The sequence below is a fragment of the Homarus americanus genome, unplaced genomic scaffold (genome assembly GCF_018991925.1).
Source record: "Homarus americanus isolate GMGI-L3 unplaced genomic scaffold, GMGI_Hamer_2.0 scaffold1024, whole genome shotgun sequence".
NCBI lineage: Eukaryota > Metazoa > Arthropoda > Malacostraca > Decapoda > Nephropidae > Homarus > Homarus americanus.
The window spans coordinates 9525055-9550500 of NW_024715228.1; the positions used below are offsets into that span (position 1 = coordinate 9525055).

Sequence of the window (25446 nt, forward strand, 5' to 3'; positions counted from 1 at the left end):
AATAATAATAATAATAATAATAATAATAATAATAATAATAATAATAATAATAATAATAATAATAATAATAATAATAATAATAATAATAATAATAATAATAATAATAATAAAATAATAATAAAATAATAATAATAATAATAATAATAATAATAATAATAATAATAATAATAATAATAATAATAATAAGAAAACAGATGAAACAGATCCAGCCACACACACCTGAGTCAACACGTCAATAATTATATCTCCTCCGTTCACCTATACCCACACAGGCACCCCCCCCACCCATCTCACCACCCTCCTTCCATTCGATGTAATTTACGCCTCCGCTCACACAGTTTGGCCAATTATCTCCGTATTAACACGATTACAGCTGGACTGACTACAAACGAATTATGATTATCAAGGAGAATACATGCATGCATACTGTACAGTACATACATACATACATACATACATACATACATACATACATACATACATACATACTGTACATACATACTAATTTGCTGTCACTCGGAATCGCGTATGACGATCATCCAGCCATGATACAATGATATGAGTTATTAGGGCTGTCACCTTGGTTAGTGAGGTTTGAGGTGACTATACTGTAGAGCCCGATACGAGACCGGCAGCGTCGTTGAATTGAATTGAATTGAATTGAAACAGTTTATTTAGCCAGAAAAACACAGATACAGAGTGGATAATAATAACAATATTAACATGGCTGAGCCAGTTGAGAACCTGAGCTCTCTTTGAGGCACCTGATATATACTATACATTTATCTCAAGGAGGTATTATGTAACATTTAGTATCATCTGGAATAGTACAATAGCATGGTAGTAATAAGTACATCTCATAATGTTACCACAGTTATCACTTCAATATTTATTTATTTTATTATTTATTATTTTTATTTTTTATTTATTTATTGTATTTATTTATTTATTTATACATACATATACATATATACACACACACACACACATATATATAAGATATATATATATACATAAATATATATATATATATATATATATATATATATATATATATATATATATATATATATATATATATATATATATATATATATATATATATATATATATATATATATATATATATAAATAAATTACAGTGGAATTGAAAACATAAGTATAATGGGGGAGCAGTACAACCTGGGTTGTACAGTAATAAGGTTGAACAAGAGGACAGAACTGTCAGGATTATGTCTAGTTGGCAATGATGTTTATTGCAATGGTAATTACTTATTTATTTACATGATAATTTCCGATAAAACGGTTTTGATGGTACAATAAAAGCAGGTACTGTAAATATAGTAAGTGTTATAAGAAATATTAATACTTAGACAATAGATATTTTTTAAGAGATGATTTAAAGGAAGGGAGCGTTGTCTTTGCTCGGATGGGTGGGGGTAAGTTGTTCCATACCTTCACACCGTGATATTTTATGGAGGTCTGGGACTGAGAGGAGCGCATGGGGGGTGGTCTTAGTAGCTCTGGGTGCCTTAAGTTGTATCTCTGATTATTCCGGAACTGGAAATAATTACTGTCAAGCAAGTGATTGATAGATTTGTAAACAAAGAGGGCACAGCAGTAGGTGTTAATATCTTCGAATTTTAAAAATTTCAATATAGCAAATTTTTCGTTTGTGTGATCTGTTTTTTTCAAGTAGGTCATTGTCCGTACAACTCTCTTTTGTGCAGTAACCAGAGATTGTGTTTTTGGAGAGCCAGAGGCCCCCCCATAGTGTGTGACAGTGTATCAGGTGTTGGTAAACAAGATCATGATAGATTTCTTTCATTGCTGTGAGAGTGAGTGACTGTCGAGTGTGATACATGATACCGCACTGCTTATTGATTTTACTGTGAATGGCTTGTATGTGGTTTCTCCAGTTAAGTTTCTCATCAACAATAACTCCGAGGAATTTAGTATTTTGTTCGCGTTTGAGGACTATATTACCAAGGTACAGGGGGGCCCAGGTCTGGGGGTAAGTTTTTCCTTCTGTGAAAGGCCGTGTAGTGGGTTTTCTCAAGGTTTAAGGTCAGTTATTACATATTACCCAGGTCCCGACTTTAGTCTTTCACATTCGTTGCACATGTGGAGGGCTCCTTCTACTGCGGAAGGGGCAGTGGCAGCGTCTTTCCGGCGTTGACACTTGTCTGCCTCGGTTTGAAGTCGGCTAACTCGAAAGCATTGACACCTTCTCGTGCGGTGCTCCTCCAAGCGTTACGATGTGGAGTAATCCACTCCCAGGTGAGGGGGTCGATTTGGCACTATCTTAAAACCTTTTCAATTGCCCGCCGGCGTTATGTTTACTATTTGTTAGGTGACTGTAAAGCAGTTGCTTTGGCAGTCTACTCTCGTCCATGCGGGTAACATGGCCAGTCCAACATAATTATTCATGGATAATCGTAGCCTCGATGCTCCTACAGTTGGTGTCAGCAAGAATACTGGCATTTGTTCTCTTGTCTTGCCAGCGAACTCGGAGAAAGGAACGTAGACTACGTTGGTTTAAGTTTTCAAGTGCCTTGAGGTGTCTCCTGTATGTGATACATGTTTCCCTGCCATATAGCAGGGTGGGGAAGACTACTGCTCGATATATGTGAGCATTGTAGATAATTTCAGCTCCCAACAGCTAAAGACACGATTTCGGAGTATGCCAAAGGCTTGAGATGCACATCTGATCCGATGCTGAATCTCTTCATCGATGTCTGCGGTGGTGGACAGGTGGCAGCTGAGATATCGAAAGTGGGCAACATTAGAGAGGGTAGTACCGTTAAGGTGGATGGATAGTGAAGGTGTGTCTGAATCAGGGGCAGGTTGAAAGAGAATGTGTGTCTTACGTACATTCACGTCAAGGCCGATGTGTGCATACGCGTCTGCATAGGTGTTCAGGATCTCCTGTAGGTCGTGTTCACTGTGAGCAACAAGGGTGAGGTCGCCTGAATACTGAAGTTCAGTAATGGAAGCTGCCGACACCTTTGTTCTTGCCTGGAGTCGTCTTATGTTGAAAAGACCTCCCTTCACCCGGTACTCGATGTTCACCCCGCTGGCTAAATTGGCACTGGCGCGAGTAAGGAAGGCAGCCAAGAAGATGGAAAAGAGAGTTGATGCCAGTACACACCCTTGTTTAACCCCTGTTTGGATGGGGAAGAACTCAGACTGGGTGGCGTTGTGCAGGACACTGCCGTTCATGCCATCGTGGAGTTGCCTCACATGTTGATGAATTTTGGTGGGCAGCCAAAACGGCTGAGGGTCCACCAGAGGGCTTCCATGTTGACCGAGTTGAAGGCCTTGGTTAGGTTGATGAAAGTCATGTACAGGTCGAGACGCTGTTCTTTGCACTTTTCCTGTATCTGGTGGGCAGCAAAGATCATGCCAGTGGTGCCACGTGATGGTCTAAAACCACATTGAGATTCTGGGAGGAAGTTTTCCGCCTCAGGAAGAAATCTGTTTAGGACTCGGGCGATAATCTTGCCAGCTACGGAGAGCAGCGAGATCCCGAGGTAGTTGCCACAGTCCGATCGGTCTCCCTTGTTCTTATAAATATTGACGATGGAGACGTCTTTAAGAGCTTGGGGGATTTTCTCCTTTTCCCATATATTCTCCAGGAGAGAGTGGAGACGGCTGGTAAGCAAAGGTCCTCCTGCTTTATACACCTCGGCTGGGATTCCATCAGGCCCTGAGGCTTTGTTATTTTTCATCTGTTTGATGGCAGTAGCTACCTCATCCAGGGATGGAGGATAGCTGAGGTGGGTCAGCTCTGGATGCTGAGGGACCTGCTGAGTAGTCAGGACATCCACATCGGTGTTTCGGTTGAGCAATAGAAGGTTAGTGCTCTTTCCAGCGCTGAAGGAGGCCTTCATCGTCTTTAATTATGAGGTTACCGTCAGATGAGTGGAGTGGGGCTGTACCCCGAGTGACTGGCCCATAAAATGTTTTAGTAGAAATGAAAAAAATCGCGCATCTTGTGCTGATCTGCAAGTTTTTGTGCTTCACATGCTTTATTTTTAAGCCAGTCATTCTTTAGATTGCGAAGTTCCTGCTGGACTGCCGCTTTCTTCTTCCGGAAGGTATCAGGTTGTTCTACCAGCCAGTAAAAGCAGCACGTTTATCATCGATGAGTACTTTGATTGCCGGTCTCTCTGCAGGTCTGTCATAACAGTATTAAGAGTATCCCATTCGGCATTGGGATTCACGTTGTTTGCTGTTGGGTTGTTTATCAGCCCATGTTCGAGCTGCTCTCTGAAAGCATGTGCTACCGCTGGAGCCTCCAGACGCTTAGTATTAAAACCTCTTCTGAATGCTTGCTGCCTTTGCCGTTTTGGGGCAACGTGAAGTGAGAGCTTGGATCTGACAAGTCGATGATCAGTGTCACAGTGGACTGAGCCACGCATGGCACGGGTGATGGGGACGTCTCGGCGAACTCTTTCTCTGACAATGATGTAGTCAATGAGATGCCAGTGTTTGGGTCTTGGGTGTTGTCACGAACCCTTGAACTTGTCGGCCTGCCTAAACAGGGTATTGGTGACAGTGAGGTTGTGTGCAGCACACTTGCTGAGGAGGAGTAGGCCGTTGGGATTACACTTGCCTAGTCCATTTCTCCTTATGGTTCCCTGCCAAATGTTAGCATCTCTGCCAACTCTGGCATAGAAGTCACCAAGGAGCACAACCTTGTCTTCTCTGGGGATAGATGTTAGCACTCTGTCGAGGTCGGCGTAAAAGGTCTCCTTGATGTCATCCTCTGCATCCAGTGTTGGAGCGTATCCACTGATGAAGAAGGCATGACGTGAGTGATTCAATGGGACTCGAAGCGTCATGAGGCACTCGTTGATCCCAATAGGCATTTCAGTTAGCCTGTGTAGGATGCGTTGGCGGATGGCAAAGCCAATTCCATAAATGTGATTTCTCTCCGCAGCAGGCTTACCCTTCCAGAAGAAGGTGTAGCCAGACCCCCGTTCTGTGAGTTGGCCCTCATTTGGGAGCCGGGACTCACTGATGGCTGCTATGTCGATGTTATACCTAGCCAACCCTTTTGCCACAAGGGCAGTTCTTCGTTCAGGAAGCTCATTTGTGTCAGTATCTAGCAGGGTCCTGACATTCCATGCAGCGACCATAAGAGGTTGTATGGTTTGTTTTTGTTTGGATCTGTGATTTTGGTTGTGTTTTCGACCGCATAAGGATGACCTTACAGGGTGCGGTTGCCCAGTCAGGTTGGGTTTTTAGGCAGGCTATGTTTAGGGCACCTTCTCTAGCTCCCTCCCCATGTGGGGTGAGCAGAGTGGCTCCCAGAAAGGGCTGCTCAGTCGCACAGACAGGACAGGATTGCACTGCTGCCTAGATCCCAGTGCATAAACGACCATCTTATCTGAGAGGTATGATGAACTGGATGATGGCTGTGCGTGAGTTGATTTATGTGGTGAGGCAGGAGCGGAGGCTGCAACCACACACCTTGGGTCTCCTCTTTCCTGATCCAGTGGTGCAGGTGCTGCAACGACTGGGGAGAGGGAGAGTCGCAATGGACTGCCGATAGCCCAGTTTGTTGGGTTTCGCCTTAGCAGCCTGTCCATCAGGTATTGCCTTCGTCCGCCGGTGTAGTCGTTGGGTTTCCACGGTGGTCACCTCTTCCTCCTATACCACCGTTGGGGTCCTGTTGGAGCTCTGTAAGCATGTCTGCCTGATGCGGGGCTCCACAGCAGATTTTTCGTTTGGGGTTTACTCCCATAGCTTTATACCAACCAAGGTTAATCCGCAAGGCAGTGGGGCAGTGGTTGGCAAGTGCCAGGACGTGTCCACATGCCAGTGGGCCTTTGCACCGTCCCTCTGGAGCCCACTGCTACTCCGAGATCCCCTGCTGATCTAGTCTGGTCCCAAGAGGCACCCAGTTACCGTGTGTTGCCACGAGGAGGCACAGCAGGAGTCTTGATGGTGAGGAGACTGTGTACTTGCAGGGGAAAACTTATGCAAGTTGCTTCCCTGTTCGCCACGAGGGCTAGCCATTTGCGGCAGCTGAAAGTGAGAGGGAGCAAGCAGTGCTTGCACCTTAACACTAACATATGCTGCCACTCTAGACGCGTTTCACCACCCTGTGTGTGATACACACACACACACACCTCGCCACAACAGGATGCAGCAACAGTTGGCCTGTACAAAAACCTGTCGTGTTGGTGTCAGAGAAGAATGGCTCGCTGTTCTGGTGTGTCGCTTGGGTGTATGGGGCGCCGGGGAGGAGTCGCTAGAGAGAGAGAGAGAGAGAGAGAGAGAGACCAAACTACAGCACTGTACTTAAAAACCAAATGTCTAAGTAAAAAAACAAATACCACGTAGTAACCAAAGGAGGAAGAGAGACAGCAACAAAGGCTCTCACACTCACTGTCACAGGATGGAACAACGAAATAGTGTTGCCGCGAGTGTTGTTGAGGGATAACTTAATATTCTCCAGGTATGTATTGCTCGATACACCTGTCGCCTGTACCTGTGTCACGATTTCTCCTCCTGTGTTGATTTATTAACTCCGACGTTATCTAAAATTCAACACTATAGCATTCTAATGACTCACTTGTATCACTGTGTTGATTTTTGGACGGTATTTCCTACGCATAATCTCTCTCTCTCTCTCTCTCTCTCTCTCTCTCTCTCTCTCTCTCTTTCTCTCTCTCTCTGACCATTTAATTCCACCAATTTTACCATATTAATCTTTTTTCTTTCTTCGACAATATATGAGTGACATTATCTTACCGGACTGACTCAGCCAGGTGCCAAAAATGACCTCATTGTTTACAAACACCGGAGTCCGTCACATCAGCTGTTCGAACGTAAACAGAAGATAACCCGTTCATAAAAGGCGAAAATTGAATTATTAAGTGGCGTCTTCTCATCCTCCTCCTTATCTTCCACCTCCTCTTCCTCGCTCCCTCCTTCTTCCCGTTCTTCCTCCGCTTTCTCTTCCTCCTTTATATCTGCCTCCTTCCCGTCCTCTTCCTCCTTCTCATCTTCCCTCCCCCCTCCTCTCTTCTCCTCCCCTCTTCTCCTAATCATCCCCCTTCCCCTTTCTCCTCCTCCTCCTCATCGCAAGTGTGCCATTTATTCTCTGTTATCACTTCCCCGTCTCTTACACTCTTTCCTTTGGTGTCAATTTGCGTGTGAATAGCCAAACCATTGCCAGACTTCATCAGACTTCAATTCTCATCATCTTAGTTAAAAATTCCATGATATTTTTCCTCCTTTTCAAGCCAGTTTTCATATGGAAAATCTAATTATTCATGGTACATTTGCTTCTTGGAGGGGAGGCGGGGGTGAGGCAAGGAAGACCGAGAGAAGGAAGGAGACTGAGGGAAAGAAGGAGCATTAAGACGCCACTAAAGGAAGGGGAAAGATAAAGATAGACTGAGGGGAAGAAGGAGACAGAAGACGCGAGTAAATGAGGGATAAGGAGACATTGATGGATGAAGAGGTGGAAGGAAGATGCTAAGGTCTTATCACCCGTCACTCCACCCATCCATCACACTGAGAGCCTTGTGTATGTAAGGCGGTAATCATTCACAGTAAAGACTTTATTAAACTCTCTGGATTCCTCGTCATTTTTTAATCCTTACTTTAAAGCTATTGGTCTTTGCTTTATTTTAACAACAACAACAACAACAACAACAACAATAACAATAACAATAATAATAATAATAATAATAATAATAATAATAATAATAATAAAAACAATAATAATAATAAAAACAATAATAATAATAACAATACTAACAATAATGACAATAATAACAATAATAATAACAAGAACAACAATAATAATAATAATTTTATAAAAAAAAAAAAATATATATATATATATATAATAATAATAATAATAATAATAATAATAATAATAATAATAATAATAATAATAAAAATAATAATAATAATAATAATAATAATAATAATAAAAAACACCTGTACAGCTAATTAACTCTCGTAGCCAGGTATAATCAGGTAAGATGCTGTGCCTAATTAATTAAGATAAATGAAGCCAGACTATCGTTCATCTTCAACTCCCTCTTACAAATTACTCTTTACCTGTTCTTATGGGTTATAACTCACAGCTCCCACTGTCTCCAGCAGACAGCGTGAACAGCAGACAGTGTGGATAGCAGGCAGTATGGACAGTAAGCAGACTCAGTAGTAGACAGACTCGATAGCAGACAGATTCAGCAACATAAAGATTCGGGAGCAGACAGATTTAGAGTTAGCAGCAGACAGACTTAATAGCATGAAAATTCAGCAGCAGCAGACAGACTCAACAGCAGACAGATTAAGCAGCAAACGGATTCAACAGCAGACATATTCAACATCAGATAGATTCAGCAGCACACAGACTCAACAGCAGACAGATTCAGCAGCAGACAGCCTCAACAGCAGACAGATTCAACAGCAGACAGATTCAACAGCAGACAGATTCAACAGCAGGCAGATTCAACAGTAGACAGATTCAGCAGCAGACAGAATCAGTAGCAGACAGGCTCAACAGCAGACAGATTCAGTAGCAGACAGACATACGGTTCATCACTTCCTATCAACATATTTGTTATCGTGACACTTGTTATCGTGACACTTGTTATCGTGACACCTGTTATCTTGACACTTGTTATCGTGACACTTGTTATCGTGACACTTGTTATCGTGACACTTGTTATCGTGACACTTGTTATCGTGACACTTGTTATCGTGACACTTGTTATCGTGACACTTGTTATCGTGACACTTGTTATCGTGACACTTACTTGTTATCGTGACACTTGTTATCGTGACACTTGTTATCAATGACGCCGCGGTATCGACACTTGTGTGACACTTGGTATCGTGACACTTGTTATCGTGACCTTACTTGTTATCGTGACACTTGTTATCGTGACACTTGTTATCGTGACACCTGTTATCCTGACCTTGCCTTGTTTATCGTGACGCCGCTTGTTATCGTGACGCCTTGTTATCGTGACACTTGTTATCGGCCGACCTTGTTATCCGGCACCTGTTATCGTGACACTTGTTATCGTGACACCTGTTATCCTGACACTTGTTATCCTGACACTTACTTGTTATCGTGATACTTGTTATCGTGACACTTGTTATCGTGACACTTGTTATCGTGACACCTGTTATCCTGACACTTGTTATCCTGACACTTACTTGTTATCGTGATACTTGTTATCGTGACACTTGTTATCGTGACACTTGTTATCGTGACACACTTACTTGTTATAGAGGACAATATCAGGCAGCCAGATGATCTCGGAGGGGACGTAGAGCTCCATCACGCCGCCGTACTCCTCTGGGTCCCACTGGAACTTGTGGTCACTCCACTGCTGCAGGGGGCAAGACATAACGTGTTAGTAACTCGCCAGGTGTTAGTGACTCGCCAGGTGTTAGTGACTCGCCAGGTGTTAGTGACTCGCCAGGTGTTAGTGACTCGCCAGGTGTTAGTGACTCGCCAGGTGTTAGTGACTCGCCAGGTGTTAGTGACTCGCCAGGTGTTAGTGACTCGCCAGGTGTTAGTGACTCTTCAGGTAAGTGTTAGTGACTCGCCAGGTGTTAGTGACTCGCCAGGTGTTAGTGACTCATCAGGTAAGTGTTAGTGACTCACCAAGTAAGACAGGAGCAGAAATAATCTCTCCCTGACAATTTAATTCATATTGGCTGAAGAATAAACTAATTAGCATTTTTTGGTATTTAAAGAAGAGAGGCTTAAGTATTCTGTCACTTTAGGTACGTAAGGTACTAAGGGTCAGTAGAATAACCCACTTACCGTTTTAGGTATTCAAGGGAAACTAGCTTAACTAATTTGTCATTTTAGGTATTTAAAGGAAAGATAAATAACATCGATGTCCTAATTTAGGTAATGGACAGTAAAATTCCCGAGTTTTGAAGAGAATTTTTGGTCACCTTAAAATATGGACGGGCGAGAACCTGTTGTATTATGTATGGTGAAGGAATTACATTTTTTTATCCCATTCTCTTAGCTTTATCCTTGACTCGTGTCTCTCTTCCTGTTATAGTCTTGAGGTTTTTCTCACGGTCAATCTACGAGAGAACAGATGGATAAAAGGAGAAGTTGTATATGTAGCAAAGATGAAAATTACCATTGTACAACAAACTCCCAGATGAAACAAACTCGATACATAGATGAATTACAGAAAGAAATACAGTATGTAACTTGATAATCCCTTTTTGAAATTTTTGATACATAAAGCTCTCATGAACGTAACAAAATCTATATTATGTAATACAGAAAATACGCAAAGTATCTGATCGAATAAGCTTTCCATGTTGATTCTTAGGATAGGGTCTGATTGTCTAAACCGCAGGAGGGGGAACGTTGAGGCCATGCAACGAACGGGGAGGAGGAGGAGGAGAAGGAGAAGGAGAAGGAGAAGGAGAAGGAAGAGGAGGAGATGGAGAAGGAGTCGAGTAATCCACTTCTGGTTTTATTGGCTGGGAAGGAAGTCTTGTCGGCCCCTTGAGTCTATTCTTCAAGGGTCAGTAGTCACGACAATATTGGATCCTGAGGGTAAGAGTGTTTGGTGGTGCCTGCTGATATACCTGACCCCTGGTGGTGCCTGCTGATATACCTGACCCCTGGTGGTGCCTGTTGATATACCTGACCCCTGGTGGTGCCTGTTGATATACCTGACCCCTGGTGGTGCCTGTTGATATACCTGACCCTGGTGGTGCCTGCTGATATACCTGACCCTGTGGTGCCTGTTGATATACTGACCCTGGTGTGCCTGCTGATACTGACCCTGGTGGTGCCTGTTGATATACCTGACCCCTGGTGGTGCCTGCTGATATACCTGACCCTGTGGTGCCTGCTGATACCTGACCCCTGGTGGTGCCTGCTGATATCCGCTGTGTCCTGCTGATATACCTGACCCTGTGGTGCTTATGATATACCTGACCCCTGGTGGTGCCTGCTGATATACCTGACCCTGGTGGTGCCTGCTGATATACCTGACCCCTGGTGGTGCCTGCTGATACCTGACCCTGGTGGTGCCTGCTGATATACCTGACCCCTGGTGGTGCCTGCTGATATACCTGACCCTGGTGGTGCCTGCTGATATACCTGACCCCTGGTGGTGCCTGCTGATATACCTGACCCCTGGTGGTGCCTGCTGATATACCTGACCCTGGTGGTGCCTCTGATATACCTGACCCTGGTGGTGCCTGCTGATATACCTGACCCTGGTGGTGCCTGCTGATATACCTGACCCTGGTGGTGCCTGCTGATATACCTGACCCTGGTGGTGCTTGATGATATACCTGACCCCTGGTGGTGCCTGCTGATATACCTGACCCTGGTGGTGCCTGCTGATATACCTGACCCCTGGTGGTGCCTGCTGATATACCTGACCCTGGTGGTGCCTGCTGATATACCTGACCCCTGGTGGTGCCTGCTGATATACCTGACCCTGGTGGTGCCTGCTGATATACCTGACCCTGGTGGTGCCTGCTTATACCTGACCCTGGTGGTGCCTGCTGATATACCTGACCCTGGTGGTGCCTGCTGATATACCTGACCTGGTGGTGCCTGCTGATATACCTGACCCTGGTGGTGCCTGCTGATATACCTGACCCTGGTGGTGCCTGCTGATATACCTGACCCTGGTGGTGCCTGTTGATATACCTGACCCTGGTGGTGCCTGCTGATATACCTGACCCCTGGTGGTGCCTGCGATATACCTGACCCTTGGTGGTGCCTGCTGATATACCTGACCCCTGGTGGTGCCTGATATACCTGACCCTGGTGGTGCCTGCTGATATACCTGACCCTGGTGGTGCCTGCTGATATACCTGACCCTTGGTGGTGCCTGCTGATATACTCCACCCCTGGTGGTGCCTGCTGATATACCTGACCCTTGGTGGTGCCTGCTGATATACCTGACCCTGGTGGTGCCTGCTGATATACCTGACCCTGGTGGTGCCTGATGATATACCTGACCCTGGTGCCTGCTGATATACCTGACCCTGGTGGTGCCTGCTGATATACCTGACCCTGGTGGTGCCTGCTGATATACCTGACCCCTGGTGGTGCCTGCTGATATACCTGACCATTGTCTCATATGCGTCACTCCCTCCTCCTGCTGCTGCTCCGAGCCTTTCCTGGCCCTCGACTCCTCCTTGAGTGTGACTTTTGATCATTAACTCATTTAAGTGTAAAGTTCAAGTCTTAACTCCACTTATGTGTAACTCGATCTTGACACATTACTCCTCAACCGCTCTTCACTACAGAGACGCCACTTTTAATCATTTATTTGGCAAGTTCCACCACACTGCCCACGACACCTGAGGACGGAATGGGGTAGGGAGGGAGGGAGGGGGGGGTGACAGTGTACAACATGAGTAAAAAAATGAAAAAGAAAAAATAATCAAGGTATTTGGTCAGTATTGTGTTCAAATGTCATTAGGTTCCGAGGTTAAAAAGTGCTCAACGTCCAGACAACCAACCAACCAAGACACGTGAAAATAAATACGTTGGACGCTTGTTGGACTGACACGCCGACAACTGTGATTCGACCCGTTCATCTCTGTCTCGCTCTCTTTCTCTCTCTTTCTTTCACTTCCATTTTTATTTCCTTCATTCCCCGCTCCTCTTTTGTCGCTGCCGTATTTAATAAGACTTTACCTCCCTCTCAATCTTCAATCTCACTCTGCCTGTCTATCCATCTATTTATTTATCCATCTTATCCTTCATTTTCTCACTGTATTCAATTTACTCCTACTCCTCCTTCTCCTCTCCCTCCTCTCCTCCTTTACCCCTCCTTCACCTCCTCCCTTCACTCCTTCCCTCACCTCCCCTCACCCCCTTCCCTCACCTCCCACTTCACCCCTCCCTCCTCCTCCTCACCTCCCTCCCCCCTTCCTCACCTCCCTTACCCCTCCTTCCTCCCTCCCTCCCCACCCCCTTCCCTCTCCACTTCAACCCGCCTTCACTCCCTCCTCCCTCCCTCACCCCCCCTTCCCTCACCTCCCACTTCCCCTCCTTCACCTCCTCCCTCACCTCTCTCCCTCCCCTTCCCTCACCTCCCTTCCCTCCTTCACCTCTTCCCTCCCACCTCCCTCACCCCCCCTTCCCTCACCTCCCACTTCACCCCTCCTTCACCTCCTCTCCCTCCCCTCCTCTCCCACCCCCCCTTCCCTCCACCTCCCCACTTCACCCCTCCTTCACCTCTTCCCTCACCTCCCTCACCCCCTTCCCTACCTCCCCTTCACCCCTCCTTCCTCCCTCCCTTCACCCTTCTTCCCTCCTCCTCCTGCAACTCTTTCCTGGCAAAAACTCAGGCGACAAATCAAACGTTCAGGCATTTTCACCTCGTCAGCAGAAATCAAGGCGGGTTAGCAAGTCGGGTTAGCAAGTCGGGAGAGAGTCAGGAGAAGTCAGGGGTACGTTTAGACTGGGATAATAGATCAGTTGGACCCATGAAGACTGAAACCCACAAGTCCTGGAACCCATAAAGACTGGACTTCAGACCTATAATTCTCTATTCCATCCAAACCTCATGAAAAAGTTGGTACAGGAATCACAGTTACATAACAATCTCTGTATTCCTGTAATGTCTTCAGAATTTATGGTTCCTCGAAAATTTCATTCATTCCGAGCCTGGGGTGAAGAACAACATGGTGTGTGTGTGTGTGTGTGTGTGTGTGTGCGTGTGCGTGCGTGTGCGTGTGCGTGCGTGTGCGTGTGTGTGTGGTAGAAAGCTATAAATCTTATGTTAATCGCGACACATCTGACTTCAAGCCAACAAGCAGCTCTGAAATGATTCGCCTCCGGCATAGATCAATGATCCTGTGGTGTGTGTGTGTGTGTGTGTGTGTGTGTGTGTGTGTGTGTGTGTGTAGGGTTAGTGTGTAATATTTTCAAAAGTCTTCCCATGAACACACTAGTCTTCTTCTTTAGGTCATGTTCAGTGGTAATCTTCATTTTCTTTCTATTCTCTCTTTCAGTCCTGGTAATTATCACTAAACATTTTACTTTTCAGTGGGTCAGTCATTCTTACCAGTGTGCTAATCATAATTCGACTCCTTTTCACTTTTAAGCGTCCTCCATTTCTTGCAGTCAGTCAGGTGAAATAAACTGAATTATTTAATCTTCACGTACTCCAAGAATTCTTCTCATTGGTGTGGTTTCAAGAGGTGTTTCATCAGACGCAGTACTCTCTAGGCCCCTGTGTTGACCTGTGCTCAGCTTTACTCAAGACTAAGATGAATAACAGAAGACAAACAGACCAAGACGCCAGGCACCAGACAAAAGCCCTCCGAGGACGAGCCTTGACTTGAAGATCTTTGATTACTTTTCCTTGATAAGTATTTGAATAAGAATCTTGGGTTTATATTCCTGGTTTAATGTGTTGGTTAATTCATTAGAAAGAGTTGATATTGTAGATTCACTGAAAGGTCTGTTTGTGATTAGATGATAAAATCTCACAGTATTACACATTTACTCCTCTTTCACACACACACACACACCAGAGCAGTATTCCATGAACCACTGTTTTCCTTCTCTATATCAAACATCACATGTTCCATTTGTTAGCACATCCACTTTCCAAGTTATCTGAAACACTCCAACCCATTCTATCTCCACAAACTAATATATATATATATATATATATATATATATATATATATATATATATATATATATATATTTCATTATGTCAGCTATGCAGACTTCTACATACAATCAACACCTCAACCGCCAGATTCGAACCCACAGCCCACGAGCCCATGACTGTGACCCGGAGGCGCACCTCTGGACTACAGGATGCCAAAGGCAGTCTGAACTCTGTTATAACACAAGAGTCATTTCAGCATGCTTATGGCGCCGTAAACGGGCGCCAGCAGAATCTGATATATATATATATATATATATCCTTTATCCTTCTTTTACTTACTAACATTACTTATATACATTAATAATAATTTATATGAAATGTATATACTCCACAATATCATATACATCGGAGATTTATATTAGTCTGGGGGAAAATAATGCGTGTTATATATCTCATGTAAGTCGGGGTAGTCTGGGTCATGATGTCGTGAATATAGGAGAAGACAATATTGGTTTATGCCATGTTATCAAGAAGACAGACGAGACCCGTTCTCTTTATTGGCGACGAGGGTAAACTAAATAAATCTGAACCCCTCCACCCCTCCCTGCTGGTCACTTACGGTCGAAACACAACATACAAATTCATATTTTCTGGCTCAAACAATATCGGGAACAAACTAATATCAGGATCTCGAATTAGACTTTAAATTTTCGTATACTGGGTACTCGATGTTTTGGTTAGGTTAGGTTACATTAAATCAGGAGATGGGAGGAGAAGAAGGAAAGGGGGGGATAGGAGAGAGAGAGGATAAGGAAGAGGAAAAGAGGGAGGAAAGAAAAAGGCGGAGGTAAAGGGAAGGAAAATTTTTGAAGAAGAAGGGTGGAAAAGAAAGAGAAAGGAAAGGAGAAGAAAGAGAGCAGAAGGAATGGGAGAAGATAAGCACAGAGGACAGAGTACGAAAGAAGGAGAAGGTGAGAGGTAAGAGACGAGAATGGGGAGGGAAGAAGAAGAGAGAAGAAATAGGAAGGAAGGAAGAAAAGATGGGAGGTAAAGGGTAGGGAAGAGGAGAGAGGAGAGGAGAGGAGAGGGTGAGTGACGTGCCAAATGAGAATGGGTCAGGTAATTCTCCGGGAATGATCACGGGCAGTGAGCAGCGCCAGGATAATGTCACTAACGAGGTCATAACACTCATCCACCTCCTCCCCACCTGGGATGCTCTTCCATCCCTCTCCCCCACCTCTCCCCAAGGACAGTGACCTCCCCACCACCTCCCCCAGGACAGTGACTCCTTCTCCCTCCTCCCCCAGGACAGTGACCTCCCTCCCCAGAATGACACTTTCTCCACTCCCCCAAGGACAGTGACCCTCCACCTCTCCCAGACAGACTCCCCTCTCTCCCCCAGGACAGTGACCTCCCTCCCCCAGGATTCTTCCCTCCCCCAAGGACAGCCCTTCACCACCTCTCCCAGGACAGGGACTCCTTCCTCTCTCCCCAGGACAGTGACACTCCCTCCCCCAGGATATTGACACTTCCCTCCCTACCTCGTCCAGGACAGTGACACCCCCTCCCCCTTCCCTCACCTCCCCCACACAGACACCTCTTGCTGATCTGATAACGAGGTCACATCACACCTAACAAACGACCTCATCTGAAGGTAGTTAGATGTTCTCTGTCTCTCCAGGGCACTAACCTCGTCTCACCTTATTTGACCTACCTGGCATAAAATGTAACATTATACCTGGAAATAAACTAATTCTGACGTGACCTGACCTGACCTGACCTCATAGTCTCAGTTGTCAGTCAGAAAGCTATATCACTCAAACACCAAAAAATGTATTTATCCTGAACTGGGTTGATGGGTTGCCGATGCTGACAAGAACAAGATAAAAAATATTATTACATTAAATCTGAATTAATTTTTGATTAATTTTTCTCGCACACTTATATTTTTCTTGGACAAAATCCTTATGATTTTTTTTATATCCGGAATGACTTTTTAGTAAGATCGTTCTGAAGAAAATTAAAGAGAAAATTAAAATTATTATTTGCAAGACGTCAAAATATATAAAAACAACAACAACCAATACAGTTATTATTACTACTACGACAACAACAACAACTACTACTACCACTACTACTGCAGCAACAACTACTACCACTACAGCACCAACAACTACTACTGCCACTACTACCTCAACAACAACTACTACCACTACTACCCAGCAACAACTACTACCCTACTGCCATGACAACTACTACCACTACTATGCAGCAACAACCACTGCCACTACTACTGCAGCAACAACTACTACTACTACTATGGCAACTCTTACTACACTACTAGCGCAACCAACTACTACCACTACTGCATGACAACAACTACTGCACTACTACTTGCAGCAACAACTACTACCACTACTACCGCAGCAACAACTACTACCACTACTACTGCAGCAACAACTACTACCACTACTACTGCAGCAACAACTACTACCACTACTACTGCAGCAACAACTACTACCACTACTACTGCAGCAACAACTACTACCAACAACTACTACCACTACTACTGCAGCAACAACTACTACCACTACTACTGCAGCAACAACTACTACCACTACTACTGCAGCAACAACTACTACCACTACTACCGCAGCAACAACTACTACCACTACAACAACAAATAATGTCTCCAATAAATCTCAGCTCACACTACAGTATATAACACAACACAGGAAACAAAGGCGAAATTCACTTCACTAAATTCCCGCTAAATAATTTTCTTCTTTCTTCGCCATCATTTTCTCTTTCTCCTCCACTCCTTCAATTTCTCTCTCTCTCTCTCTCTCTCTCCTTCCCAGGCCTCGCACTCTCTCTCTCTCTGTCAGTCTGTGTGTCTGTATATTTCTTGCTGTCTTTATGTCTCTTTTTCTCCGTCTATGTCTATCTCTCTGTCTTTTATTAATGTCGTATACACACACGCACACACACACACACACACACACACACACACACACACACACAATAATAATAATAATGTGAGTCTTTGCTGTATGTATAATGAATGGAACAAAATGTGATAATCTCTAGTATAGCTTTTAGAAACTTGGAAAAGACTCACTGCATATGTAAAGTGAGAAGTGTGGGAGTGTGTGTGGGAGTGAGGGAGCGTGGGAGAGTGTGGGTGAGTGTGTGATTTTGTGGGAGTGTGGGGGAGTGTGGGAGTGTGAGTGTGTGGGAGAGTGTGAAGGAGTGTGGGAGAGTGTGGAGGAGTGTGGGAGTGTGGGAGAGTGTGGGAGTATGTTGGGGAATGTGGGAGAGTGTGGGAATGAGAGGGAGTGTGTGAGACAGAGGAAACGAAAAAGAATGACCATATGGTCAGAGTCCCAGACTTTCGATAGGCGGATTATGAGGGGTTAAGAAGCTACCAAGGTGAGGTCACCTGGGAACAATCAGGTCAGTCCCCGGCAGGAACGAGTGAGGTCACCGGCGACACAACAATTGATCCTGACTATAATATATTCACTAGTATACTACGTAAAGCACAAGAACAAATTATACCATACAGAAAAATTAGGTCAAATAAGAATGAGCCAAGGTGGATGACCAGAAAACTTAAACATGACATAGGAATAAAGAAAGTAATTCATAACAAATTAAAGGGAAGGGAGGAGCAGCTCAGAAAAAGGTGTAATGAACTATCTAGGAATGTTAAGAAAAATGTAAGGAAGGCAAAGAGGGACTAAGAAATCAGGATAGCAAGAAACTCCAAGGCAGATCCCAAGGGATTTTTCCAGGTATATAAGACAAAGGTCAAGGACAAAGTGGGACCTTTATAGTCAGAGAGAGAGGGGACATGATCGATAATAGTGAGAAAATAAGCAAAGCATCAAACAGCTTTTTCTTATCAGTTTTCACAGAAGAAATTCATGAGGAAATGCAAGACGTGGAACTGATATTTAGGGAAATGAAGAAGAGAAATTAAAGAATATCACTATCTGAAAAGAGGATTTTCTTAAGAAGATAAATAAATTAAAGAAGACAAAATCCCCAGGGCCGGATGAAATTTTCCCTTGAGTTTTGAAAGAGTGTAAGGAACAGATTAGCGGACCCCTCGTAAATTTATTTACAAAATCATTAGACACGGGAGTTGTGCCAGACTTGAGGAAACAGGCAAATGTAGTACCCATATTCAAAAAGGGTGACAGAGCATCAGCGTCAATTACCAGCCGATCAGTTTGACGTCAGTAGTGGGGAAATTTCTTGAATCAATTATAGCAAATAACATCCTATCGCATTTAGAGAAAAACAAATTAATCTACAACTCTCAACATGGATTTACAAAGAGAAAATCATGTCTAACAAGTCAGCTGACGATTTTTAGGAAAGTCTTCGAGGTAGTAGAAAATGACGAAAATTACTGTTATTTACTTAGACTTATAGCAAAGCATTTGACAGAGTACCGCATCAGAGGCTTCTGAGAAAAGTTAAGGGGAAAGTTTTAAATTGGAAAAAAATCATGGCTCACCGATAGAACGCAGAGGGTCAGCGAAGATGGTGTTAAATCTGAATGGGGCCGTGTAACCAGTGGGGTTCCCCAGGGGTCAGTACTAGGCCCACTCTTGTTTATAATTATCTACATAAACGATCTAGGTACTGGGATCAGCAGTGACATAAGCAAGTTTGCGGATGACACCAAAATAAGGCGGCAGATAAATTCAGGGCAGGATGCAAATGCACTCCAGGAGGATTTAAATAAACTGCAGGAGTGGTCAGAAAATGGCAAATGAAATTCAACACCAGCAAGTGCAGCGTACTTAATATTGGAAGATAAAATACTGTCAATGTATACAGCCTTAACAACATCAACCTAGAGAAGTCGACTTGTGAAAGAGACCTAGGGGTACTTGTAAGCCCGGACCTACGGCCTAGAAAACAGTGCGTTAATGTTCGAAATAAGGCAAACAGAATATTGGGTTTTATATCTAGAAGTGTAAGTAATAAGAGTGCGGAGGTCTTATTGCAACTATATCTTACGCTAGTCAGGCCGCACCTCGAATATGCTGTTCAGTTCTGGTGCCCTTATTATATAATGGATATAAATTCACTGGAGTCGGTGCAGCGAAGAATGACGAAAATGATTCCGGGACTTAGAAACCTTCCATATCAAGATAGATTAAAGAAACTAAACTTGCATTCCCTAGAAAGACGAAGAGTGCGAGGAGATATGATAGAATTATCTAAGTGGATGAAAGGAATCAATAAAGGAGATATAGATAAAGTTCTTATAATATCCGAGCAGGATAGGACTCGGAGCAACGGATTTAAGTTGGATAAGTTTAGATTTAGGAGGGAGATAGGAAGGAACTGGTTCACAAATAAGGTGGTGGACGAGTGGAACAAGCATATCAACTTTGTAGTAAGTTCTGGAACGCTGGAAGGTTTTAAAAGGAGGCTAGATAGATTCATGGAAGATAGAGAGTGGTAGTAATTCTCGACAGGAGCTGCCACGCACAGGCCAACCGGCCTATTGCAGACTCCTTATTTTCTTATGTTCTTATGTTCTTAAATGTGCAGGCCGCGGAAAAGAGGAGAAGGTGAAGTAACTGGAAGATAAAATGAAGATATATTTTTTACGAGAGAGAGAGAGAGAGAGAGAGAGAGAGTCTCCAGAGGTTTGCAAAAATATTCTGTTTTTGCCCAACATCGACGTAAGATTTCTTCCCCGGGTGAAATATTTTCTCCTGCGTTCGTCTGTATATCGAAAATATACATAAATCTACATTTCTTTGTATGTATGTATGTATGTATGTATGTATGTATGTATGTATGTATGTAGTGCAATAGTTAGCATGCACGCCTCGCAAGCCAGCGGACCTAGATTCGATCCCCGGGCAGGCTGAAACTATGGGCAAGTTTCTTTACGCTATTTGCCTCTGTCTTCCCAGCAGTAATTGGGGACCTGGATGTTAATCGAATTACGAATCGTATTGCAGGGTAATGGTTAGCCAGTGCAGTTGGCGAGTTGTCCGGTCTTCTCGGAGTATTCCTTGACACTGGGTCATGCAGCTCGTTAACTTCGGGTGTGGTTGTTGTGTTGGCGACAGCTTCTACACCTTAAACAAATTCACGCCTAGGTGGCCCTTGGGCCGGCCATCCTCGTTACACGCGGGGCATCCATTATATGTATGTAAAGATGAATGTATTTAAATATATATGCAATATGTATGTTTGCATTATGTATGTGTTTGTACAACCTTATGTTTATATACAGTATACTTATTATATGAATCCAAATATACAAACGTAAAGAAAGAGAAAAGCACTTCTACTACTTCTACTACCACTATTACTACTACTACAAGTAGTACTGCTACTACTATTACGACTACGACTAATAATAATAATAATAATAATAATAATAATAATAATAAAACAGTAAAAATCGAACCAAAAAATAAATCACCACGAGAATGAAAAATGAAAATAAAAACAAAACGATAAAATAAAGAAATGAGACGAAACCAAACAAACGTAAATATAAAGATAAAAAGATAAGAAAGAAAATGAGTAAAAAGGGAGAATTAAAAACAAAATAATATAAGCGTAGGAAAGAGAAACAATAAACAGTGTTGGCAGCTGGCAGTGGGAGAGTTCAACCCTCCGGAGTTTCTTCTTCAATCCAATTAAAGACTTACTGTCCTTCCGAATTTAATGGCGCGAGGAGCCATTATGGAGTTAATAGAATTTGTTTTACATTCACTGTCGCGACGGAGGAGACTTGTGTGTGTGTGTGTGTGTGTGTGTGTGTGTGTGTGTGTTCAGGAGGAGGGACATTATTTCTCCTCACTTGGGTAGAGTCTGTTTAGGAATTGGTAGATATGTGATGAGGATTAATGTTTGCTAGGACTGTTTGTGTTGTAGTGTTGTTTGCTGGGGTTTGTTTCGTCTTGTTGTTGAGTGGGATTTTCTGTTCGTTCGTTTTATTGTTGTTCGCTACGGTTGTGTTTGTCCGGGGAGCATTATCTGTCTCGTTATTCGCTAATCACTCTTTATTATCTTTGCCACTCTCCCTCCCTCCCGTCCTTCCTTCCCTCCCTCCTGTCCTTCCTTCCTTCCTTCCCTCCCTCCCTCCCTCCCGTCCTCCCTTCCCTCCCTCCCTCCCGTCCTTCCTTCCCTCCCTCCCCCCCGTCCTTCCTTCACTCCCTCCCTCTCCTCCTTCCTCTCGCTTCCTCCACCCCTTTCCCATCCCCATTTCCTTTCTTCCACACTCTCACCCATCCCCATTTTCTTCTTTTCTTTCTCACTCTTCCTTTCCCAACCCCCTTTCCTTCCCCCGTCCCTTACATGCCTTCTTCCAACTTCCTTCTCCCATCCCATATACCCTCTACCACCTTCTCTTCCCCTCTCACTGTCTCTCTCCCACACATCCCTCTCCTCCCTCTCTCTCACATAACCCATCCTCCCTCCCCCCTCTCTTTCTCTCTCACTCCCTCTCTCCCTCACGTGAATCACTCTGGTAACGTAAATATCATAAATATAACACAAACATAATTAAAAAATTCTGGGACGTGAATAATTGACGTCGCCGAAATTTTTTACAGCTAGGTTAAGTTAGGTTAGGTTAGGTTAGGTTAGGTTAGGTTAGGTTAGGTTAGGTTAGGTTAGGTTAATCCAAATTAGACCAGGTTCCGGCTCCAAATTTGAGTATCAGAGTCGCCCAAAAAACTAACTTCCACACTCCCGAAAATGAAGCTCGATTCGGGACCTGTTTAGAGTCAGAGTTTCCAGGTTAAAAAGCCCTCATAAACGAGCCAAATCAGCGAGCGAAACACTACGAGCGTAAAATCTGTTTAACATGACTGAAAATCTGTGTTACGATTTTAAAAAAGATTTACAGTATATGAAACAAGGAGAAATAGTCTATGATATTAGAATTGTGTTGAAGACTGTTTTCATATATGTTATTGGTGTGTTTTGTTAGGTTAGGTTAGGTTAGTTGATGTTATGTTAAATTTGTAAGGTTAGGTTAGGTTAGTTGACGTTGTTGTGTTCGGTTGTGTTGTATTGGTTACGTTATGTTAGGTTAGTTTAGGTTAGGTTAGGTTATATTATGTTAAATTGGTTAATATCAGCTGAGAATTAAACATCTTGGTTCCCCCGTGAGTGGTAATTTGGCCAAGGTGGTGAGTCAGGCCATCACTTGACTTACAAAGTTACGAGATGAAAGAATGTAATTAAGGAATATGAGGAACACGAATTTTCTCAGAGAAAACCGAGTTATGGAAAAAATGTCGTGAGGGACGTAGTAAAATGTGAAAGGTTTATTATTATTATTATTATTATTATTATTATTATTATTATTATTATTATTATTATTATTATTATTATTATTATTATTGTTTTTATTATTATTGTCATTGTTATTTTCATTTTTATTATTATTATTATTATTATTATAACACTTAAACAACACACTGAAACACGAAAACTAACATCATCTAAAACACGAAAACAATAAAAACTCTCGTAAATAAAGAAAAACAACATTAGTAAACACAACTATAAACATCATGACAAAAGTTACTAAACATTTCATCTCAGTCGATAAAATGTTTATTGAACGACTCGGATGATGATGGCGGCAGCGTCACTGAGGTTTGGCCAACACCGCCCTGTGAGTGGAGTTGAAATTGAAATTATCCGTTCAATTTGTTGACTGATTTGCTAAAGCTTTCAACATACTGTGCCGGTTGTGTCTGTCTGTCTGTCTGTCTGTCTGTCTTTGTGTATTGCTATGGTTCTTTGTGTGTGTGTGTGTGTGTGTGTGTGTGTGTGTGTGTGTGTGTTTGTTTATCAATCTATGTTTCTATGGGTTGGTGAACACGACAAAAAATAGAGTCTCACTGTGGTTGTCTGCCTGTTTGTCTGTCTATCTGCCTGTCTGTCTGCCTGTCTATCTGCCTGTCTGTCTGCCTGTCTAAATGATTGACACTACATGAAAAAAACTGAATCGGTTTGGGAGGTGGTGGAGGCTGGAGGGTGAAGGGGGGGGATGAAGGGGGAGGCGTAGAGAGGGAGGAGGGAGGCGTAGAGAGAGGGAGGAGGAGGAGAGGTAGGGAGGGAGGGGAAGGAGGGGAAGGTAGGATGGATAGGAGGTGGAATAAGGTGGTGGAAAGGAGGGGGTGGGAGGGGGGAGAGTGGAAATAGGAAGTGGAGAAAAGAATGGTGGAAGGAGTGGAGAGAGTGAGGAATAGAGTAGTGGAGGAGAAGTGTATGGGAAGTGGAGAAAGTGGAGAAGTGGTGGAAGGAGTGGAGAGAGTGAGGAATAGAGTAGTGGAGGAGAAGTGTAGGGAGAAATGGAGAAGTGGAAGGAGAAGTGGAGGGAAAAGTGGAGGGGTGGAAGGAGAAGTGGAGGGGAAAAGTGAAGAAGTGGAAGGAAAAGTGGAGGGGTAGAGAAAAGAATGGAGGGATCTGGTCAACCACACCATCAAAGACCACACCATCACAGGACCTGGGAAGCCATAATTACATCCGATAAGTGATAATTAATTTCATTCATCAGCAAGAGAATGATTATGTGAGTAGTAATTAAGGGAATAATTTTTTTCCCCTTGATATTGGGGATAATTTGTCAGGGGGAAATAGTGAAGGGGAAATAATGACGGAAGTAAAGAAGATGGATATTACAAGGAGAATAATAAAAGGGAAATAAGGAAGTGTAAATTAAAAAAAAAATAAGAAAAAAAAATAAAAAAATCTTCGTAAGTCTTGAAATAACGAACATGCGGTGAACGTTGCTTAAAAATCCTCGTAGTTATAGCGGTCTAATATATGAAAACAACAACAACAACAACAACAAACAACAACAACAACAACAACAACAACAACAGCAACACTATCAGATGCTCGTTATCATTTACACCAAACTTTAAATTTAACCAAATTGACGAACATTCTCGATGATTATCTATTAAACACCTTGATTGATAGACCAGGTGAGAGGTGAGGGGAGTGGAGTGGTGGGAGGGTGGTGGGAGGAGGGGGTACGCATGATATTGTGACCTGACAATGACTCATACTTAAGCTTTTAAATGACATGAAATAATGACACAATAAAATAAAACAAATTTCCTCTAAAAAAAAAAGAGAGAGAACAAATTAGGAATAAATATAACCCCGAGTAAATTAATCCACTAGGCACGAGGCTTCACTTGGCTTCCCGCTTCCTCCCAAACTTCCTGAAGGTGTTTAAAGCGGGTCACGGTCGTCCAGATGGTCCACACCCGCCCCACCCACCCCAAACACCCACCCCACACACCCACCCACCCCACACCCCACACCTTCTCCTTCTGGGTTCGTATTCCAGCTACCCGCACTTGAGGTACAGTCTCTAGTCGGTATTCCAAGAGGCAGATACTTAAGGCGTTGTTTTTTTGGTCGTTATTCTAGAGCCAGGTGCTTAAGGAGTAGTTTCCGGTCCATATTCTAGAGCCAGATGCTTAAGGGGTAGTTTCCGGTCCATATTCTAGAGCCAGATGCTTAAGGGGTAGTTTCCGGTCCGTCACTTAAGGGGAGAGAGTCTCTGCTTCGTATTTCAACTTCAAACGCTTAAGGGATAACCATCATCATATATTCTAAGCCACATGTTTTAACTCTTGACGCTCAAGGGTAAGACTACAATTCCTCCTCCAGTCTCTCAGTCTCTCAGTAACTCGAGACTGTCTGCGATTGGCATCTCTACAGTCACCCGCTTGAGAGATAGTTGATGGTCCGTATTCTACAACCAGTCACTTGAAGGGAGGTTGGAGATAATAGAGTTACA

At 43.4% G+C, this 25446-nt stretch overlaps 1 protein-coding gene across 1 annotated transcript in view; it reads right to left on the reverse strand.

Annotated features, from left to right (window-relative positions):
• LOC121856613 (acetylcholine receptor subunit alpha-L1-like) overlaps window positions 1-25446 on the reverse strand; it is a 64054-nt gene that overhangs the window by 13660 nt on the left and 24948 nt on the right. The window contains exon 2 of the mRNA XM_042352257.1: window positions 9265-9374. Coding sequence (XP_042208191.1) covers window positions 9265-9374 — 110 coding nt within the window. The remainder of the gene's footprint in view (window positions 1-9264; window positions 9375-25446) is intronic.